General features: G+C 36.7%; 1 protein-coding gene and 1 long non-coding RNA gene across 4 annotated transcripts in view; one reads left to right on the top strand and one right to left on the bottom strand.

Moving 5' to 3' along the window:
• Positions 1 to 19,035, bottom strand: part of DNAH7 (dynein axonemal heavy chain 7) — a 223,295-nt gene that overhangs the window by 159,141 nt on the left and 45,119 nt on the right. For both annotated transcript variants that reach the window (XM_039493846.1, XM_039493847.1), the window contains 6 exons: positions 18,151 to 18,278; positions 17,800 to 17,878; positions 14,186 to 14,410; positions 10,892 to 11,038; positions 8,145 to 8,830; positions 1,325 to 1,511 (listed from right to left, as the gene is read on the bottom strand). In XM_039493846.1, coding sequence (XP_039349780.1) covers positions 1,325 to 1,511; positions 8,145 to 8,830; positions 10,892 to 11,038; positions 14,186 to 14,410; positions 17,800 to 17,878; positions 18,151 to 18,278 — 1,452 coding nt within the window. The remainder of the gene's footprint in view (positions 1 to 1,324; positions 1,512 to 8,144; positions 8,831 to 10,891; positions 11,039 to 14,185; positions 14,411 to 17,799; positions 17,879 to 18,150; positions 18,279 to 19,035) is intronic.
• LOC120374363 overlaps positions 864 to 19,035 on the top strand; it is a 39,082-nt gene continuing 20,910 nt past the window's right edge. For both annotated transcript variants that reach the window (XR_005586039.1, XR_005586040.1), the window contains exons 1-5: positions 864 to 894; positions 7,294 to 7,349; positions 7,714 to 7,794; positions 10,490 to 10,636; positions 14,263 to 14,338. This is a non-coding gene — a long non-coding RNA (uncharacterized LOC120374363). The remainder of the gene's footprint in view (positions 895 to 7,293; positions 7,350 to 7,713; positions 7,795 to 10,489; positions 10,637 to 14,262; positions 14,339 to 19,035) is intronic.

Raw genomic sequence — 19,035 nt, 5'->3', positions numbered from 1 at the left:
AAGGGTGTTAAAGTGTCACTTCACTATGAATGGTCACTTGAAATGTGTTAACTTCTTATGCTAAACAATATGATCCATCTTGTATTTCCAAGACTTGAAGAAGAACTTTGGGTAAGCTTAAAAGCGTGTCTCTGTTACCAACCAAAGTTGGCCCAATAAAAGATATTACTTCAACCCCTTCCCCCCCATCTCTCTAGATACTCGATTTTTTGACTTTGCCGTCATTTGTATACCTTATCAATATAACACAAGTTAAATTTAATGAAAAGATGGCAGCATGTGAGAGCATGATCATGAAAATTTGTAAGGATGCTAATATTCTGAACACTGTTTATATTGGGAATAACTTCAGAAGCTGAACGACTGCCAATTCAGAAAAGAGAAATATATCCCAAATAGAATTGCTGGGAAACTCAGAAAATGCCTCATTTTGTATATCATAGTGCAAATGCTCCTCCCAAATTGTTGCTCAGAAAACAATCATTGGAGTTTGTGTATCCCTAAATTATATACATATATCCTGAAAAAAGTGCAGATCAAAATATTTTTAGACTATGATACATACATGTTAACATTTATCCTGATTATGCAGTGAGTCTTAAAAAGATACACAGAGGTTTTGCCTGGTAAAAATGGAACTTCACACTTTCACCTCCAAGCAGTAATTTCACATTTAGCACAATTTTAATGGAAAGGAATGGACATTCATATATCTTTAAAAGATTCGACAATACAATGAATTTTTTACAGGCTACAAAATCAGGTAGAAAACAAGCATTGACAATGTCCCCATACCATAGAAATGATTAAGGCTGAATATAGATTTCTCTTTTAATTTATTATTTATTTCCTCATAGGTAACTGGTTATTTCCCTGATGTACCAAGTTCGTAAAGTATGTATTTCCTTGTTGAGCTACATGGGGGCTAAGATAGATATCTTATGCAGGTTTAACATCTGGGGTTTTAGAGATAGAGATCTCTCTCCTGTTCATGATGTGATTAGATAAAACCCTTTAAAATGAGCAAATACGCAATTTCAGTAAACATGTAGGAATTTTATAGCAGTCAGTCTTTTAGTGCTGAAAGAAGTCAATTGTTTTATATTATTTTACTTTACATACTGTTTAAATTGTTTAATTTTACTTGTCGATATACTGTCCTTCTAGGTAGCTGAAATAAGTTTGACAGCCAACATTAAAAAAAAAAAAGAATCAGGAAAAGAGTTAGTATGAAATATACAGGACACATTTTTGTCTCGCCAGAAGCAATTTTCTGATACATACTACAAACACACCCACTTTTTCTTAAGAGAGTTGTCCTTACCTGTAAGACAGATTTCATTAGATCTTTCCAGGTTTTATCCACAGCGGTGAATCGCCTACCTTCCTCGGGCATCTGAGCCATAATGTCAGGAGAACTGAAAATTGGCTCCAAATACAGCCAAGTAGCTTGAACCTTCAGCCATTCATCAAGGATTTCCTGTACCAACAACAGCTTTCCTTCCCATTCCCTATAAAACAGAAAGCATTGATTCATACACATTGTATTAATACTAACAGTAAATCTTTTTACTTAGAATGTTAAGTTCTAAGACTTTTTTACACATACAAATTACAATCACTGAGGACCAGGAACTGGACAACATAAATAATAACTTCAATTTATATAGTACTTTCCAACATTATCAGTTTTTCTTCAAATTGTTCTCCAAAAGTACAATAGCTTTTTTTAAACACAGATACTTTTTCCTCACTTCCCTACAATGCCTTTGCAGGCAGACTGGGGAGTAAGAAATATATGCAACCCTTAAATGAAGGATGCCATCTTTGGTCAAAATGGGTAAATAAATACTGAACTACAGTTTCCAACAATTAATTATTTGTGACATGGGTCCTAAACATGGGCCCCAAAACAGATGAACCTGAAATAACTCAACTAGTGTAGTTTGGCTTCTAACTAAGGACTTGATGCAAAGCCATTGGAATATTTCCATTGATCTGAGTGAGTTTTTGATCAGATCCTGAATGAGGATCTATGTATTTTCAGGAACGTTACATTGAACAGAACTCACAGTTTAAGCATATGCTATTTTATTTACAATAAGGAAAAAATAAGGAATAATGTACCACACAACACAAACACAAATGTATATGGTCTGCAAGTCCACCAAAAGTTTTTTCTTTCAATATCATAAATCATTAGAGAATGTCACTGAAATCCTATAATGGAAAAACAGCCTTAATCTATATACAGAATATTTTGAGTGTGATCTGGAGCCTTTGCTCATGTGAGTGATGCATTGGCTTCACTGGAACAACTCAAATAGCAAAGCTACAGGAATTCATAGATCTCATAGATTTTAAGGTTACACAGGAACATTCTGTTCATCTAGTTTTCATACATAGGCCACAACATTTCAAATAGTGATTTCTGCATCTAACCCTGTAACTTGTGGTTGAAGTAGATCGTTTCTTTTAGAAAGACATTAAAAGTCTTCATTAAAAGAGTGGTGGGGAATTTACCACATCCTTTGGTACTCTGTTGCAATAGTTAATTATCCTCACTGTTAAAATTTTTCTATTTTATTTCTAATTTAAACTTTGCTGACTTCAATTACCAGCCACTGAACGTTGCATGCCTTTGTCTGCTAATGAGCCTGCTAACATTAGATATCTTCTCCCTTGGTAGAACGTATTGATCATAGTTAAAATTTTAAATTTTCTCTCTGATAAACTAAAAAGATTTGAGCTCTTTTAGTCTCTCATTATATAGCATGTTTTCCAGACAACAGGTCATTCTTTTAGCTCTTCTCTGAACTCTTTCCAATTTTTCAATATCCTTCTTAAAATGCTGAAACCAAAATTGGGTACAAAATTTCAGTAGTCATCTCACCAGTACCATTACCACTAGGGCTACTAATATTACTAATAGGGCTGGTTGAAACTCAAAATTTACATTTTGTGGGAAATTTTGACTTTTCAAACTTTGTTTTCATTCCAAATAAAAAAAAGCTTTTGCTTTATCAAAATTTGCAGTATCAAAATTTTCCACAAAATGGAAATTTTAAAAGTGTTTCCAAAATTTTATTGTAGACAAAATTTGATATTTTGTTTTTAAATGAAATGTTTTTTAAATTTATTTTATTTATTATATTTACATTATTTCATGATGCCTGTAGTAGTAGTGTACAATATGACAGTTCATATCATATCATATTGATATAACAGCCAAAATATTTTAGTTTAGTTTTGAAAAATACAATAAGAGCAGCTGTTACTTAATACAGATTGAAACATCTTGCCTTATTTTCTAGATCAAAATGTCTCTTGTTTGTGTTGTAATTAAACAGTTTACCACTAACACAAAGATGTCAATCTTTACTAAACAGCAGACGTCCTTGATGTTTTAAAAAAAATAAAACGTAAGAGTAAAATATGTTGACAATTTCTTATCATATGATCACTTGACATAACATGTCAAATTATGCACTACTACTTCTGATGTCATGAAATAATGCAAACATAAATACACCTCTACCTTGATATAATGCTGTCCTCGGGAGCCAAAAAATCTTACCATGTTATAGGTGAAACCGCATTATATCGAACTTGCTTTGATCTGCTGGAGTGCGCAGCCCCGCCCCGCCCCGGAGCACTGCCTTACCGTGTTGAATCCGAATTCATGTTATATCAGGCCACATTATATCGGGGTAGAGGTGTATAAACAAAAACAAAAAAAAAAGGGAAAAAATGTTTCCAAATATAATTTGAATTTTTTCCCAAAACTAAATTTTCAAAACAAAAAAGCTTCTGTTTATAAAATGTGTTTTAATGGGAAATTTCATCAAAATCAATATCACTTTGACAAAAATCCTTTTTGTCACACTGCATTTTGTAAGGGTAAACTGTTTTGACAAAAAATTTCCGACCAACTCTAAGTACCACTTGCTTGATATTCCTGTTTCTCTGACATAAGAGAGAGGAACACAAATTGTACTTATACCCTGCCCTATATTTTGTGGGACCCAGTGTAAAATGACATACGTTTCTTCTTTCATCCTATACCCCTGGCAGCTTTCTGCCTGCATATGACCTCTCCACTGCCAAAGGTTGTGATAATCTCCTTTTTCACCTACTCTGGTAACTTCTCCATCCAAAAGGTGGAGACAAAAATGCAATTTTGCAAGTAAAGAGTCAGGGAGAGCAGTTAAAAAATTCAGACTATCACCGTTTGCTGCCACCCTCATCAGACAGAACTGCAGGAGGGAATCTGGGATTGTGCTCTGACAAGTGAGCAAGAGTTATAAATGTTTTCCTGTACTCTTGGAAGAGTAGTGCTTTATGTGAGGTTACACTGGTCCCACAGACCTAAAAGCCTACACTACACTATTATAAACCTTGTCAATGTCATCAACACCATGAGATGGAATTACAATGTTATATTGTATGTAAGGACATTTCTCTCACAGTTGAAAGCACCACAGAAACACATCACGATAAATAGAAAACACAACACACGAGTCATTGGCCATCAATTTTCCTACACATTTCACAATCTTCAGAGCCTTGAGAAGCGCACCTTACTATACATGCCATCCAGTCAGTCACATCATCAAACTACTTGCTGCTGACATTCCCTGCATCTGGAACCATAAAAGCTTGCTTTGGCAATCTTCTTCCATTCATCCAACCCATATGTTCCACAAACTCAAGTTTTCTTCATCTGATTGTCTTGATGATATCAGATATCATTCTGGTTATGCTGTAAAGTCAAATGATTGCCTCCTCATTAGTCAAGTGTGAAATATAGCCAATGCGGAGCAATTACCTGTAGCATTTCAATTTGAAGGTAGAAAGCCTGTTAACGACCTGTTTCCTTCATGTCTATGTCTCATCTGCACATCTGCTGAAGGCAAGAAACTGTAGCAATTTCATTTTACACTTTGTGATAACACTTTTGCTTCTCCAAATGTCTGAGTGTCTCTAGAGCAGCAGTCGCGAGTCTAATTCTATGTCAGATCTTTAAGTGATGTTTTATGTCCCTTGTAATTATACTACCCAGGTGTTTGAAGTGCTCAACACACTCCAGTGCCTCCTCAAGATTTGGGGAGGAATATCTTCACTTCTTCAACAGAGATGTCACCACTGTCTGTGTATTTTTGCGTGATACCTTTAGACCTAATTTATCTACTTCCCCCGCACTCTTTCTACCAATTTTTGCACCTCTTCTTGCAACGAGCCAACTGGGTCATCTGAAGATTTCTTCAAGATGACAGCTGAAGAGGGTTGGTGATAACAAAGCAGCTCTGTCTAACAACTATCCTCAAGTCAAACCAACTACTTTGCACATGCCCCACAAACAGTAAAGCCATCACACTTCTGAAGAGATTTTTGTATCAGACTTAGTACATTTTCACCAACTCCCACCAGCCAGAGGATTGCTCAAGAAATTTGTGCCATATGCTGTTAAATGCTTTAACTAAATCCACAATCCTTACAGTGTGTATGGTAACATCTATTGTTTCATGTTCTCTGTGTGTATATATATATATATATATATATATATATATATATATATATATATATATATATATATATATATATATCTTCCTGCTGTATTTTCCACTACATGCATCTCATGTAGCCCACGAAAGCTTACGCTCAAATACATTTGTTAGTCTCTAAGGTGCCACAAGTATTCCTGTTCTAAATCCACAAAGACATGGACCACCTCCTATCATTCTCCAGCACTTTCTCAGATAGCACATGAAGATTGAATATTTGCTCCACTGTATCTCTTTGGTCTAAACCTGGCTTGTTCTTCAGTCAGAAAGTTCCCTACCTTGGATGCAATTCTCTACAGGATGATGCACAGCAGTATTTTCTAGGTGTATCAATAATGAGATTGTGCCACAATTTCTACAAACAGCTGGGACCCCCTTTTTAGCAATAGAAACCATCAGTGACTGTGTCCAAGTCTTGGACCATCTTCCAGATGCTGAAATCACATTGGAAAGTTTATGGCACACCCAGATGAGTGCCTCTCTTTTAATTAGTTCTGATATGGTATCCACTCCACTGACTTTATTGTTTCTCAGTGTTTCATGTTCGCACCACATCCTCAACTTCTTCAATCGGGATAAGTCAACTTCTCCAGTAGATTTCCTCTGCCTCTTACACTTTCAGCTTAGAATTCATTTGTTCATATTGTATAGTTCTCAGCAATATCTGCCACAAGTGCTGGGTGAAACATTATAAACCTTTCAAAAACGTGTTTTGATGATTTGGTAGGCCTTCCTACTGGCATTTGACGAAAAGAGTTCTGTATATCTATGCATTGTCCTTCAAGTCACTCTTCTTTTGCCACTTTAATCAGTGCATCACTTTCTTGAGTTATACAGGAATATAGTTCTCTTGCAATTACATCCATCTTCCTTTGTGCTCTTAGCTTCCTTCATTGACCACACAACTCAATAATTATCTCTGTGATCCAAGGTTTCTTCTGTAGGATCTGTTTCCCCAGGAGTTTATTCACAGTTTATAATGCAGAAGATGATGTGGTGCTCTGTCTGATCTACACTACCTGTGCAGAGGTCAGCAGTTTGAACAAAATCTGCAATCATCTTCCTAAATTCCATTTGTGTTTCACAGATTTTCTGTTTGTCGACATTATAGCAGACTCTGAGGATACTTGCCAGTTATTTCTTGCTTCGCAGTTTGAACTTTATGTTGGCTATAACTACGTTATAATGAAATCCTAGGCAGCCTTCTTGAATGACTGAGTCCCCAGCACACTATAACACTATCTCTTCATGATGAAGTTGATCTGGTTCCAATTCTGCAAAATCAGAATGTCAAAGTCCTTTGCCTTCACGGTTTGTGCTTGAACAAGGTATTCATTAATACTACGTAATTTCCAGTTGCAAATTGCATGAGCCACTGTTTGTCTTGCCATACCCCAATCTCTAACACAGCTGCAGCATTCTGGGTAATTCTTAGGACCAATACTGTATGTACTATTGATATATGTAATTATAAATAATTATTGTTTAATATATTTCAGTGGAAATTTTCACTCTTCTGACATTAAGAGAGAACAACCATTACACTGCAATAAATCAGGAATGACATGATGAATATTTGACATTATATATATTTGTTGAATGGGTCAACTCAAACATTTTTCAATTTAATATCAAGTAAGGATGCTCAAAGATTAGAAAAGTCAATTTATGTTTAAATATTTAATTTAAATATATCATTGTAAATGTAAGATTTTCATGTTTTTTCCAGTGTGGCTACACCTGCTGGCTTTAAGAACAGAGCAAACTATTTACTGAGGAAACCAGGTAGGAATTAGGGAACAACCAAGGCAAGAGTGTAAATAATTTTTTACTTGTTTGTCTTTTTCACTGTATTAATTCCCTTTATGTAGTTTGCTGACTCCAATTTATTTAATATTCAGAAAGATTACAATTTAGGTAAAGATAACACTTTTTCCATTGGCCCACTACTTCCCCAATTATGCTGTCATTATTTATTATTAGGCCTTGTCTACACTATGGGGCGAGATCGATCTAAATTACACAACTTCAGCTACGTGAATAACATAGCTGAAGTCAATGTACTTAGATCTACTGACCGCAGGGTCTATACTATGCTATGTCAATGGGAAAGCGTCTCCTGTCAACTCTCCTTGTGCTTCTCATTCAGGTGGAGTACAGGAGTTGACAGGAGAGTGATTTGTGGCTAAATCGACCGCTGATGCATCAATCGCCACGTGTTGATCCCCCGGTAAGTGTAGACAAGTCTTATTCTGTTGAAATAAATAGAATGCTAGGCTGCACCTTGTACATTTGGCAGCATAGCATGTGCATCCTAAATGAACATACTAAAAACGTCCACCAGCTATCAAGTGGTTAAGCAGTTCCCTCACTTTTAATTAAATGTAAAGATCAGCTATGTGGGATTACTGGTACCAGTAAATGGTTTTAGCCCTTTTAAAATGAGATTACCACCCTTCTTAGGGAGGATTACCAAAACACACAAACATTCTATTCCAATCATATCTTTAGATTAAAGAGAATAACTAATTTTTGACTTGTTAAAGTCACTGTTGCTTTCTATTAGTAAAAACATTTTACCTTATATTTTTTTCATAAGGCTTAATGAATGGAGATCCTCTCATGGTTTGTGTTTTGACAATGTGGTCATCCAATAACATCTGAATATCATCCACTGATGACAAAATATAGGTTCCTGTTTCTCTATAAGACAGGAGGATAAATTCCATTGCATCCCATTCAGATATCATTTTAATCATGGCCTTCTCAAGTGAATGTTCTTTGCTGGCTGCTTCACTGATAGCCTCAAATTTATCCAAGTATGGATCAAGTTGCATATCAATATATAAAGAGACAGTTGAGTCTTCTGAAGGCTTCAGTGAAAACCCAACAATTTCTGACATGGCTTCCCAGTGCCGTTCTTGCAAACCAGGGTTACAAATCACCTGGATTAGAGGAAGGTGTTCTTTGAATTCTTCCACTTTTGCTTTAATCTTTGTTGTCACTGATAATGCATTTGGGGAATCATGGAAGGTTTTTTCTAGTTTATACAGTCCACGCCAATAGTTTCCTACATCTATCTCTACTTGGTCTGGATTCACCTTTGTGAATACTCCCTCCATCCAGTTTCTGTGTTTGGTAGTGAACTCTACAGTCATATCATAGAGACGAAGATATGGGTTAAGAGTGTCTTGGATTTTTTTACGCTGAGGGTACTGAGAAGCTAGCCATCCAAAGGCCTCTTCTTCTGCATTAAACTGATCGATCTGTAGAGGCAAAAGTGAGGTATGAAATATAGAACAATTTGTCCATACCCACTAACCATTTTTACATTAATATTTATACACATATATTAATAGAAAGCATCTAACTGTATATTACAAAAAATTAAGATGATACAGAAGCAAATATTTTTTAAAAATCTAAAATACAAGGACATGCCTACCTATATAAATAAAATCACAGAATAAATTAACAACCAACCACCCTTAATCACCTCTCTCAACCCATCACCGTCAGCTGTTCACAAAAACAGAAACATGCTCTTAAGGTCAACAAATTCAGACTCGGATGCAAGACTAAAGAGTGAACAAGTTCCAGTCAAATATCTTTCATAGAAAATGCTCTATCACCAGCCTCCTCTCTTTTAAAATGAGACTGTCAGCTCAAGCTTTGTATTTCTCCAGTGGGATGACATAAAACTGACAAGGCTAGAGCACACAGCACACCATCTGATCCTTAGCTGGTAGAGCAGTCGCTAGGAGACAGTTTAATATGAACAACTTTAAAGAGCCGTTAAAGATCAACTTTAAGTTGCTCTAGATTATACTGAGGGTCATTTCAGCCCCTCTCAAGCACAGTATCAAGGACGCCATAAAGATGGCACACAGTTACTTTTGTGTGGCACAGGTCAGAACTGAGCCAACAAAGAAGGATGCCATAAGCACACTAGAGTGATTCTTTCTCACTATGGGCCTGATCCAAAGCTCAAGCCCATAGTCAGTCTTTCTACTCACTTCAGTGGGCTATGAATCAGGCATCTACAGCCCAATTCTATTTCCAGTGAAGTCAATAAATGTTTTGCCATTGGTTTTAATGCAAGCAGACCATGACACTCTTAATGGCCCAACATACATGTTGGGCAGTAAGGGAGACTACACAGACCAATACTGTACCCTGCAAGAGATGAGCACCCACCCAACACTAAGGCCTGGTCTACACTAGGGGGGGGTGTCGAACTAAGGTACGCAAGTTCAGCTACGCGAATAGTGTAGCTGAACTCGAACTACCTTAGTTCGAACTACTCACCCATCCAGACACCGCGAGATCGAAGTCTGCGGCTCCCCCGTCGACTCCGCCACCGCCGTTCGCGGTGGTGGAGTTCCAGAGTCGACGGGAGCGCGTTCGGAGTTCGAACTATCGCGTCTAGATTAGACGCGATAGTTCAAACTCCAAGAAGTCGAACTCTATGCGTCGACCCGGCAGGTAAGTATAGACCTACCCTAACTTCTGAAACCCCTCAGAAAGACAGAAATGTCAGTTAAATGCTACTTCTTCAAACCCTGCTAGGGACCATATGTGTGTTACCAAAACCTCATTGTCAATAGTATTGAAGCCAGCTGACAGATCTAAAAAAGATCTAAAAAAGAGTCAATATAAATACCTGGATCCAGATCCTAGGCCCCTGAAAAATCTTTTGTGCATCACAGAAGTTTACTTATCTCCTTTGTTAAGTGCTCTGAAATCTTCATATGAAAAGCACTATAAATGGGTTAGGTATTATTGCTCGCTTTGCCTTCACCTTGTCCCATTAACAGGGGTTGGTGGTACAGGTTCATATAGCATGTGTGACTGGCACAACTTTTATAAACCAGCTGGCCAGGCCTGATGTTCTTGGTTTGAAACTGGAGTTTTCTTTCTCCTAGTTGGACTGCCTGACACAGCTAACAAGCCCCTTGGCCAGACAGAGGCACAGAGAAGTGATTTGCCCAAAGAAACCCAACAGGTGACTTAGCCAGAAATGGAACTTGAATCCCACTCCAGCCCCCTCTCCATTGCCTCCACCAAGATAGGTATTATTATTATTATTATTATTATTATTAAGGTAACAGCTGATCATTCCCCAACAATTACCACATTTGCCAGCACAAGTTAGAATACCCATGATGCTATAATAATGGGCCCCAGAGGCTTGTTCAGACCCTTCAGTGTCCAAGATAAGGAAAAACTGGTAAGTTTTACTCCTTGTCAATAATTGTTCACTGTCAAAGCTTTTCATTTTATACAAATTCATCCATTTACATTTAGGACAAATTTGAAATCTCTACCTTATCAGCAGCCACATCCAACTTTGCATTCAATGCCTGAGCTTTTTTTAGATATCTGTTGACTTCCTGAATGTCTCCAAATGTGTAAAATTCTTCAACTTGCTTAGAGTAACTCTCCAATTCCTCAACAAATCGTTCACAACGTATCTAATACAGTGACAAACAATGTTATACACTTGGGTTCAAAAGGAATTCTGCCTCCCTCCCCACCCGCACCACTGCCCATGTATAGCATTACAACATTGACTAGGGCCCCGATGTTTAAAAATATTTAGTTGTTGCTCCACACAGCATTGCAAGGTCTATGCAACATAGATGGCTAAGTCCCATTTTCAAAAGTGATGTAAGCATTAGGCTCCTAAGGCCCACTGAAAATCAATTGAAAGTCAATAGCACTTAGATCCTAAGTGTCTCGGTCACTTTTGAAAGTGGGACTTAGCTGTCTAAGGCACTTAGGCCTTGCAATGCTGAGTGAAGAACACCTAAATATCATTAAAAATCTGAGCCTTGGCATATGTTATGTTAAAGTATCAGTACAGGTCAATGCCTGTGACAGATTATAAAACTATATGGACAAATTACCTGATCCAGTGTAGTAAATTCTATGCCACCTTCTGACTAATTACATTTTCTTAATTTTTGAAAAACACCAAACATATATGTGAGAAGTATGATACTAAGATCTGATTTTCAATTTTGGAATCAAGCCCTCTGCCCAGAATGCCCCTTTCCAATTTCATTCAGATTCCAACTAGTGGTCACCAAGCCTAAGAGTTTGCATCAGGCCATGCAAATTCTTCAGGTACTCCCACTGAAATCAGTTTGGTCCACACACTGGTTTACCAAACACTGAAGTCAACTGGATTACTACAATGGGTAATGTTTTGCAGTCTTTGTGAACATACAAATAATGCACCCACTGAAGCAATAATACAATTGACATAAATTAAAATAATCATATTTACATTAAATACTGATAAATAAAACATTCACTGTTTACTTTTATGTGAAAAGGTTTTCCATTTCTAACCTGCATTTATCTGCTACAAAAATCAATGACACCCTCCAAAACTATACAATAGTAGAAAGAAAAATATTCTAGAGATAAATACTGTATGTAAAATAACTGATTTTTTAAAAATACAAATAAAATAAATATAGTCCACAGTAAATCTACAGTTACAAAACTGAATTATTTTAAAATAATCCTGAAGCAATATTCACTTTTGTTAGTGAATGTAGATAACTTTCTTGTCAGAACTACATTAGCTTTTTATTAGAACTGGCATATTTCTGTTCATGTCAGTGGGGCTACTCAGATGCTTTAAATTAAGCGGATGCACACGTATTTTCAGGATTAGGACTTTAAAAGTTTCATACATATAACTCTTATCAACATCTATGGCAGTCCTGTACAAAGAAGGCTTACAGAATTGGGTCCAAACTGTGAAACATAACATAAGAATGGCCGTACTGGGTCAGACCAAAGGTCCATATAGCCCAGTATCCTGTCTACCGACAGTGGCCAATGCCAGGTGCCCCAGAGGGAGTGAACGTAACACGTAATGATCAAGTGATCTCTCTCCTGCCATACATCTCCATCCTCTGACAAACAGAGGCTAGGGACACCCTTCCTTACCTATCTTGGCTTATAGCTATTAATGGACTTAACCTCCATGAATTTATCCAGTTCTCTTTTAAACCCTGTTATAGTCCTAGCCTTCACAACCTCCTCAGGTAAGGAGTTCCACAAGTTGACTGTGTGCTGTGTGAAGAAGAACTTCCTTTTATTTGTTTTAAACCTGCTGCCCATAATTTCATTTGGTGGTCCCTAGTTCTTGTATTATGGGAATAAGTAAATAACTTTTCCTTATCTACTTTCTCCACACCACTCATGATTTTATATACCTCTATCATATCCCACCTTAGTCTACTCTTTTCCAAGCTGAAAAGTCTTAGCCACTTTAATCTCCCCTCATACGGGACCCATTCCAAACCCCTAACCATTTTAGTTGCCCTTCTCTGAACCTTTTCCAATGCCAATATATCTTTTTTGAGATGAGGAGACCACATCTGTACGGAGTATTCGAGATGTGGGCGTACCATGGATTTATATAAGGGCAATAATATATTCTTTGTCTTATTCTCTAGCCCCTTTTTAATGATTTCTAACATCCTGTTTGCTTTTTTGACTGCCGCTGCACACTGCGTGGACGTCTTCAGAGAACTACCCACAATGATCTTTTTCCTGATTCACTGTAGTTAAATTAGCCCCCATCATATTGTATGTATAGTTGGGGTTATTTTTTCCAGTGTGCATTACTTTACATTTATACACATTAAATTTCATTTGCCATTTTGTTGCCCAATCACTTAGTTTTGTGAGATCTTTTTGAAGTTCTTCACAGTCTGCTTTGGTCTTAACTATCTTGAGCAGTTTAGTATCGTCTGCAAACTTTGCCACCTCACTTTTAACCCCTTTCTCCAGATCATTTATGAATAAGTTGAATACGATTGGTCCTAGGACTGACCCTTGGGGAACACCACTAGTTATCCCTCTTCCTTCTGAGAATTTACCATTTATTCCTACCCTTTGTTCCCTGTCTTTTAACCAGTTCTCAATCCATGAAAGGATCTTCCTTTTTATCCCATGACAACTTAATTTACGTAAGAGCCTTTGGTGAGGGAACTTGTCAAAGGCTTTCTGGAAATCTAAGTACACTATGTCCACTGGATCCCCCTTGTCCACATGTTTGTTGACCCCCTTCAAAGAACTCTAACAGATTAGTAAAACACGATTTCCCTTTACAGAAACCATGTTGACTTTTGCCCAACAATTTATATTCTTCTAGGTGTCTGACAATTTTATTCTTTACTACTGTTTCAACTAATTTGCCCGGTACTGACATTAGACCTACCAGTCTGTAATTGCTGGGATCACCTCTAGAGCCCTTTTTAAATATTGGTGTTACATTAGCTATCTTCCAGTCACTGGGTACAGAAGCCGATTTAAATGACAGGTTACAAACATAGTTAATAGTTCCACAACTTCACATTTGAAATATGGCTTAGATTGTAGAAGTCATTCATGGTATGTGCAATCAAATTAATAAGAAATCAGTACAAATTAGTTAATATTATATATTCTGATATGTAGTGTGTCATATGTTTATTTAATGTAATTAATTCTGCATTGTTTTTAAAAGGAATGGTGTAAAATAAATTTTAAAAGATTATGCCCATCAATTTGATTTTTATGTCAATGGTGTTATTTAAAATGCTTTCATTACTAACCTTGAGTCCCTCTTGAAATTGCTCTGTTTTTTCTTTAATTATCTTTCTGTGCTCTTCAAAAATCTCTGACATTCGAGCATACCACTGAAAAACACTATTATTCAGTCGAATATCTGCTGGTGAAAAGTTTGCACACTCTATCAGGAAAGCAAGGTAATTTTTAGAGTCCACCAATTTCTGTTCCAACTCAAACATGTCCCGTGTTTCCACTTTCTGTATATATGCCTAGGGGGTACAAAATTAAACAACATAAATGTCTTCCCATCAAGCCCCCCAATTTCTTTAGTCTGTCATATTAAACATGAAAACTCCGTGTTCAAGATGAAGTGGGCAGTTAATACGTCTACAGTCATAGGACAAAGGAGGGTTAGTGGGTTACAGATTGCTGTAATGAGCCATAAAAATCCAGTGTCTTTATTAACTCCATGATTTCTGATGTCTAGCAAAGTCAGAACCTGCACACCTTCAAAAGATGAGCCTGGAAACTTAAATTCATAACTCTGCTAGACACCAAAAACCATGGATTTAATAAAGGCACTGGATTTATGGCTCATTACAACAATCTGTAACCTATTAATCCTTCTCTGTTTTAGGACTATAGAGGTGTTAACTGCCCACTTCACCTTGCATGGTCCCTTGTTTCTAGAGGTGACATTCTGAGTACCTTTCCCAGACCTGAAGAAGAGCTCTGTGGAAGCTCGAAAGCTTGTCTCTATCACCAACAGAAGTTGGTCTAATACAAGGCATTTCCTCACTGACTTTGTCTCTCTAATATACTGGGACCAACATGACTACAACACCACAGCAAAAATAATTAATGTGATGACACAAATTTATCAATGAAATAATACTTAGAAAGGTATAATCTGTCCAGTAAAATGTACGACACCACTATCTTTTAAACAATAGTTTATATCCAACAGAATATATTAATGGCTTCGGGCTCTGGGAAACACTGGTCTTTTAAAAAAATAGCCTATATAAAAACTGAAATAGCTTTGTACCTAAAAGACAAAGGAGTTATCAGGAGGGATTTGATCCCAGTGCATAATAATAAGCCACAACTGGGAAAACTTAATATGGTGTTTATCTGACATAAAACTGCAGTTAATAGAGACTCAATACTTTAAGATGGTACACATTTCAGGTCTTTTAAAGCTTTCTTTTTCACTTGAAAAAGTCTTAGAGTGTTGTCATTGTTCAGCTAGACTTTCAGAGTAAAAACAAAGTATTTAGATTCGGATTCAGTTAAGCATTCATTTGCTTGATTAACTTTAAGTATACACCTATGTTCCACTGACTTAAAATTAAGCATGTGCATAAGTGCTTTGCTGAATAAGAATGAACTTAAGCACATGCTTAATTTTAAACATGTGTTTAAGTATGTTGCTGAGTAGGACCTGAATATGCCAGAGAAGCCCCTGGGACTCAATCATCACACTGGTATCTATAATGTGGCGGGATTTCATAGTTATTGAGATGGATGATCACACACAAGCCACACATCTAATTTTAAATCACATTTTAAATGACAGCTCAATACATGATTTATAGGCAGAAATACTTTATATATAAATTACAGGCAGAATGCTTTTGAAAGTTTTCTATGCAGTACCAACTCTTCTCTAAGTTCTAATCAGACATATCTCTGGTTCCCTGGAAGTTCATGTCTCTGACTAGCTCAGGATATTGGGAATGGGATCCACCTCTAATAAACTGTCTGAATCCAGCCCAAGTCAGTAATGGCCAAAAGTTTTTACCATTTGATCACATTATCTGTTCAAAGGCTTGTGTGATGTTGTCTAATTAAAATATAACCATGCAAACCATTATTGCTACCATTGTTTTATAATTGCAACGAATCTTATACAAAGTATAACACCTGGCCAGAAAGAGTTAAACAGCTTGTAGGCTAACTAACCCAAAGCCAAAGTTTAAAGATATGTTAGAAAGGGCCATTCTATGGCTAGGTAGGCTAGAACTTTGAAATGCAAACCTATATTGTTAGAAGTTAGAAGTGATTCTAATTGTGTGTATCTTAGATGCTACCCATGTAAACAGACAATTCCTGTCTGTCACTATAGCTACTAATTCAGAGATCAAAAAAGAATATTAACATTTAGATGAATCTTGGGTGAAATAATGTCATTGTCTATATGTCTCTTTGAAGTTTGTGATAGGCTGCCTAATGGATAAATTGCCCTATGTTAATTTGTGTAACTAATTACTGGTGGTGTTTAAAAAACAGAAAGTTACATCAAAAGCCTATTGTTTACCCAGGTCAAGTGGATGATAGAACACTGTATAAAAAGACCCCTGGGTCCTGATCCTCTTTATCTCAGATCTGCTCAAAGTTTCATGCAGAGGAAGCCTAAGCCACAAGGACTGAGATCCCAGTTCTGACTGAACTGCCCTGAAATATAAACATTGGACTATAACCTATGGGTTAATTCTAAAAGAACTCTTTGCAACTACAAAGCTCACCATCTCTACTATGTATCTGAACCTCAAGAATTGAACTCAGATCTGTATCTATATTGATCTTTTAACAATACTCTCACTTTTCTTTGTTAATACATTTTAGTTTAGTTAATAGAAATAGTCTATAAGCATGTATTTGGGTAAGATCTGGAATATTCATTAACCTGGGAGGTAATGTGCCCGATCCTTTGGGATTGGTAGAACCTTTTCTTTTATATGATGAAATAAGATTTTCATAAATCATCATATTTGACTTGGGTGCCTTCAAGGGAAATGTGCTGTTGGTTTCTGGGCAACCAGGTTGAATAAAGAAGCTTTTTTGTGCTGGCTTGGTAAATCTAAGTATTAAAATATCCACTAGCTTTGGAGATTGACTGCCCATTCTTTGCAGTTCACCTTAATTGAGTGACCTCAGCTGGCGCCCACTGGGACCCCAGTCATAGCCTGTATGAAAGAAATTATGTTTTCAATCCAGTTTTTGATAGGCATGTTCTCCATAACATATACATCACTATTGGCACCTACTAGCACTAACTGGAAGGGCACAGGAATCTAACTATCTACTTACTAATAAAAAATGGTGTGTGCAATCTTGGTCCCATTGAGACCAGTGGCAAAACTCCCACTAACTTATAGACTCATAGGTTTTAAAGTCAGAAGGGGCCATCATGATCATCTAGTCCGACCTCCTGCAAATTCCAGGCCACAGAACCTTGCCCACCCACTCCTGTAATTGATCTATAACCTCTGACTGAGTTACTGTAGTCCTCAAATCATGATTTAAAGACTTCAAGTTATAGAGCATCCATATTTAAGACTGCAAGTGACCCGTGCCTCATGCTGCAGAGGAAGGCAAAAAAAACCCCAGCATCTCTGACAATCTGACCTGGGAGAAAATTCCTTCCTGGCCCCAAATAAGGCCATCAGTGAGACCATGAGCATGTGGGCAAGACCCACCAGCCAGACAACTTGGGAACGAATTTTCTGTAGTAACTCAAAGTCCTCTCCATCTAGTGTCCCATCAGGGACATACATAAGGCAACTTGGTTAAGCTTACACTGTCGTGTATCCAACAGCAGATCAAGACATTGGTAATTATACCTTGCTTGTAGTATATAAAAAGAAATTTATACCTTAAGTTCCATTAACTCCTGTGTATTTGATGGAGTGGTAAGAGCTTTCTCGGCTATCTTCTCAAATTCATCACATAACCTGAAATATATAAAAGAGAGACAAAGTCTGATGTGTCTATACATGTAATGTGCTTCTCTGCCTAAATATTCAAATAAGGGCAAAAAATCATTTAGTTAGTTTTTCATTCAGTCTTTACTTAAACAAAGTACAAATAACATATCTTAACATCTCCGTGCAGTATAGATAATAGTAAAAATATAGATTAAAGATACTTTACAAGTGTTTACAAAATTTAGCACTGGAAATAAAATAATGTACATTCACTTATGCAATTTTAATTTGAGATTTACCTCAGGTTTATATCTTGATGATCTTTGAACATTTTGGCAACAATTTTTCCAAAAATTGCATCTGCTCGCTTTGCCAAAGCCCTAATCAATTCATCACAGTGCAGCTCAAACATTCCTAGACGAATGTACTAGAACACAAGTGTAAAAATTAACATAACTGACACATGGTATATGAAAGAAACAATAAATTATCCTAAACAGCAGTATTCATAATGCTTTCTTTGTTTATCTGTTACAATCTTACAGTACCAGTTTTTAATTAATGAGGAGTACAAAAGATGTGGAGATATTGGCACTCTTTTCAGTAAGAAATTACTAGTCTTTTGCTCATGGTACAGGGAAAAGATTGTTAACAAGGGATGCCTACTACCATTAGTTGTAGAGGGCAGTTCCTGTATGCCTCTTCACCAACATCTCTAGTAGCAATGGTTTTGATTCAATTTAAATTTTGCTTTCATTTACAATAATATAAATCCAGAATAACTCCACTGACTTCATTGGAGTAGTAATGTAAGCAAGAGAAGCATCAGGTCCTAAAAGTGTATACTCAATTCCTACCCACACACTAGTGGTCAAATAAATCTGTGGTGTAATTCCATTAACTTCAATAGAGTTACACTTGGAATGAATTTGGTCTGGGTGCGTGGGTGAGGGCAGGGGAAGGATCACACATTTGTGCACTTCAGCTAGGAGTATTTAGAGAAAGCTATTGTAAAATTTTATTTCAACCTCAGTTCAAATGTTGCTAGAATAAACTCTCCAAGCCTAATTCTTCTATACCCAAAATTGCCAAATAAAAAGTTACTTAACTGTACAGTAACTGGAGTCCTTTGAGATGTGTTGTTCATAGGCACATTCCACTAATGGTGATGTGCTTGAGTTCAG

This window comes from Mauremys reevesii, linkage group 11 (assembly GCF_016161935.1).
Source record: "Mauremys reevesii isolate NIE-2019 linkage group 11, ASM1616193v1, whole genome shotgun sequence".
Classification (NCBI taxonomy): Eukaryota; Metazoa; Chordata; order Testudines; family Geoemydidae; genus Mauremys; species Mauremys reevesii.
The sequence above is the reverse complement of the archived record's forward strand: the minus strand, read 5'-3'. Positions and strand labels throughout refer to the sequence as shown.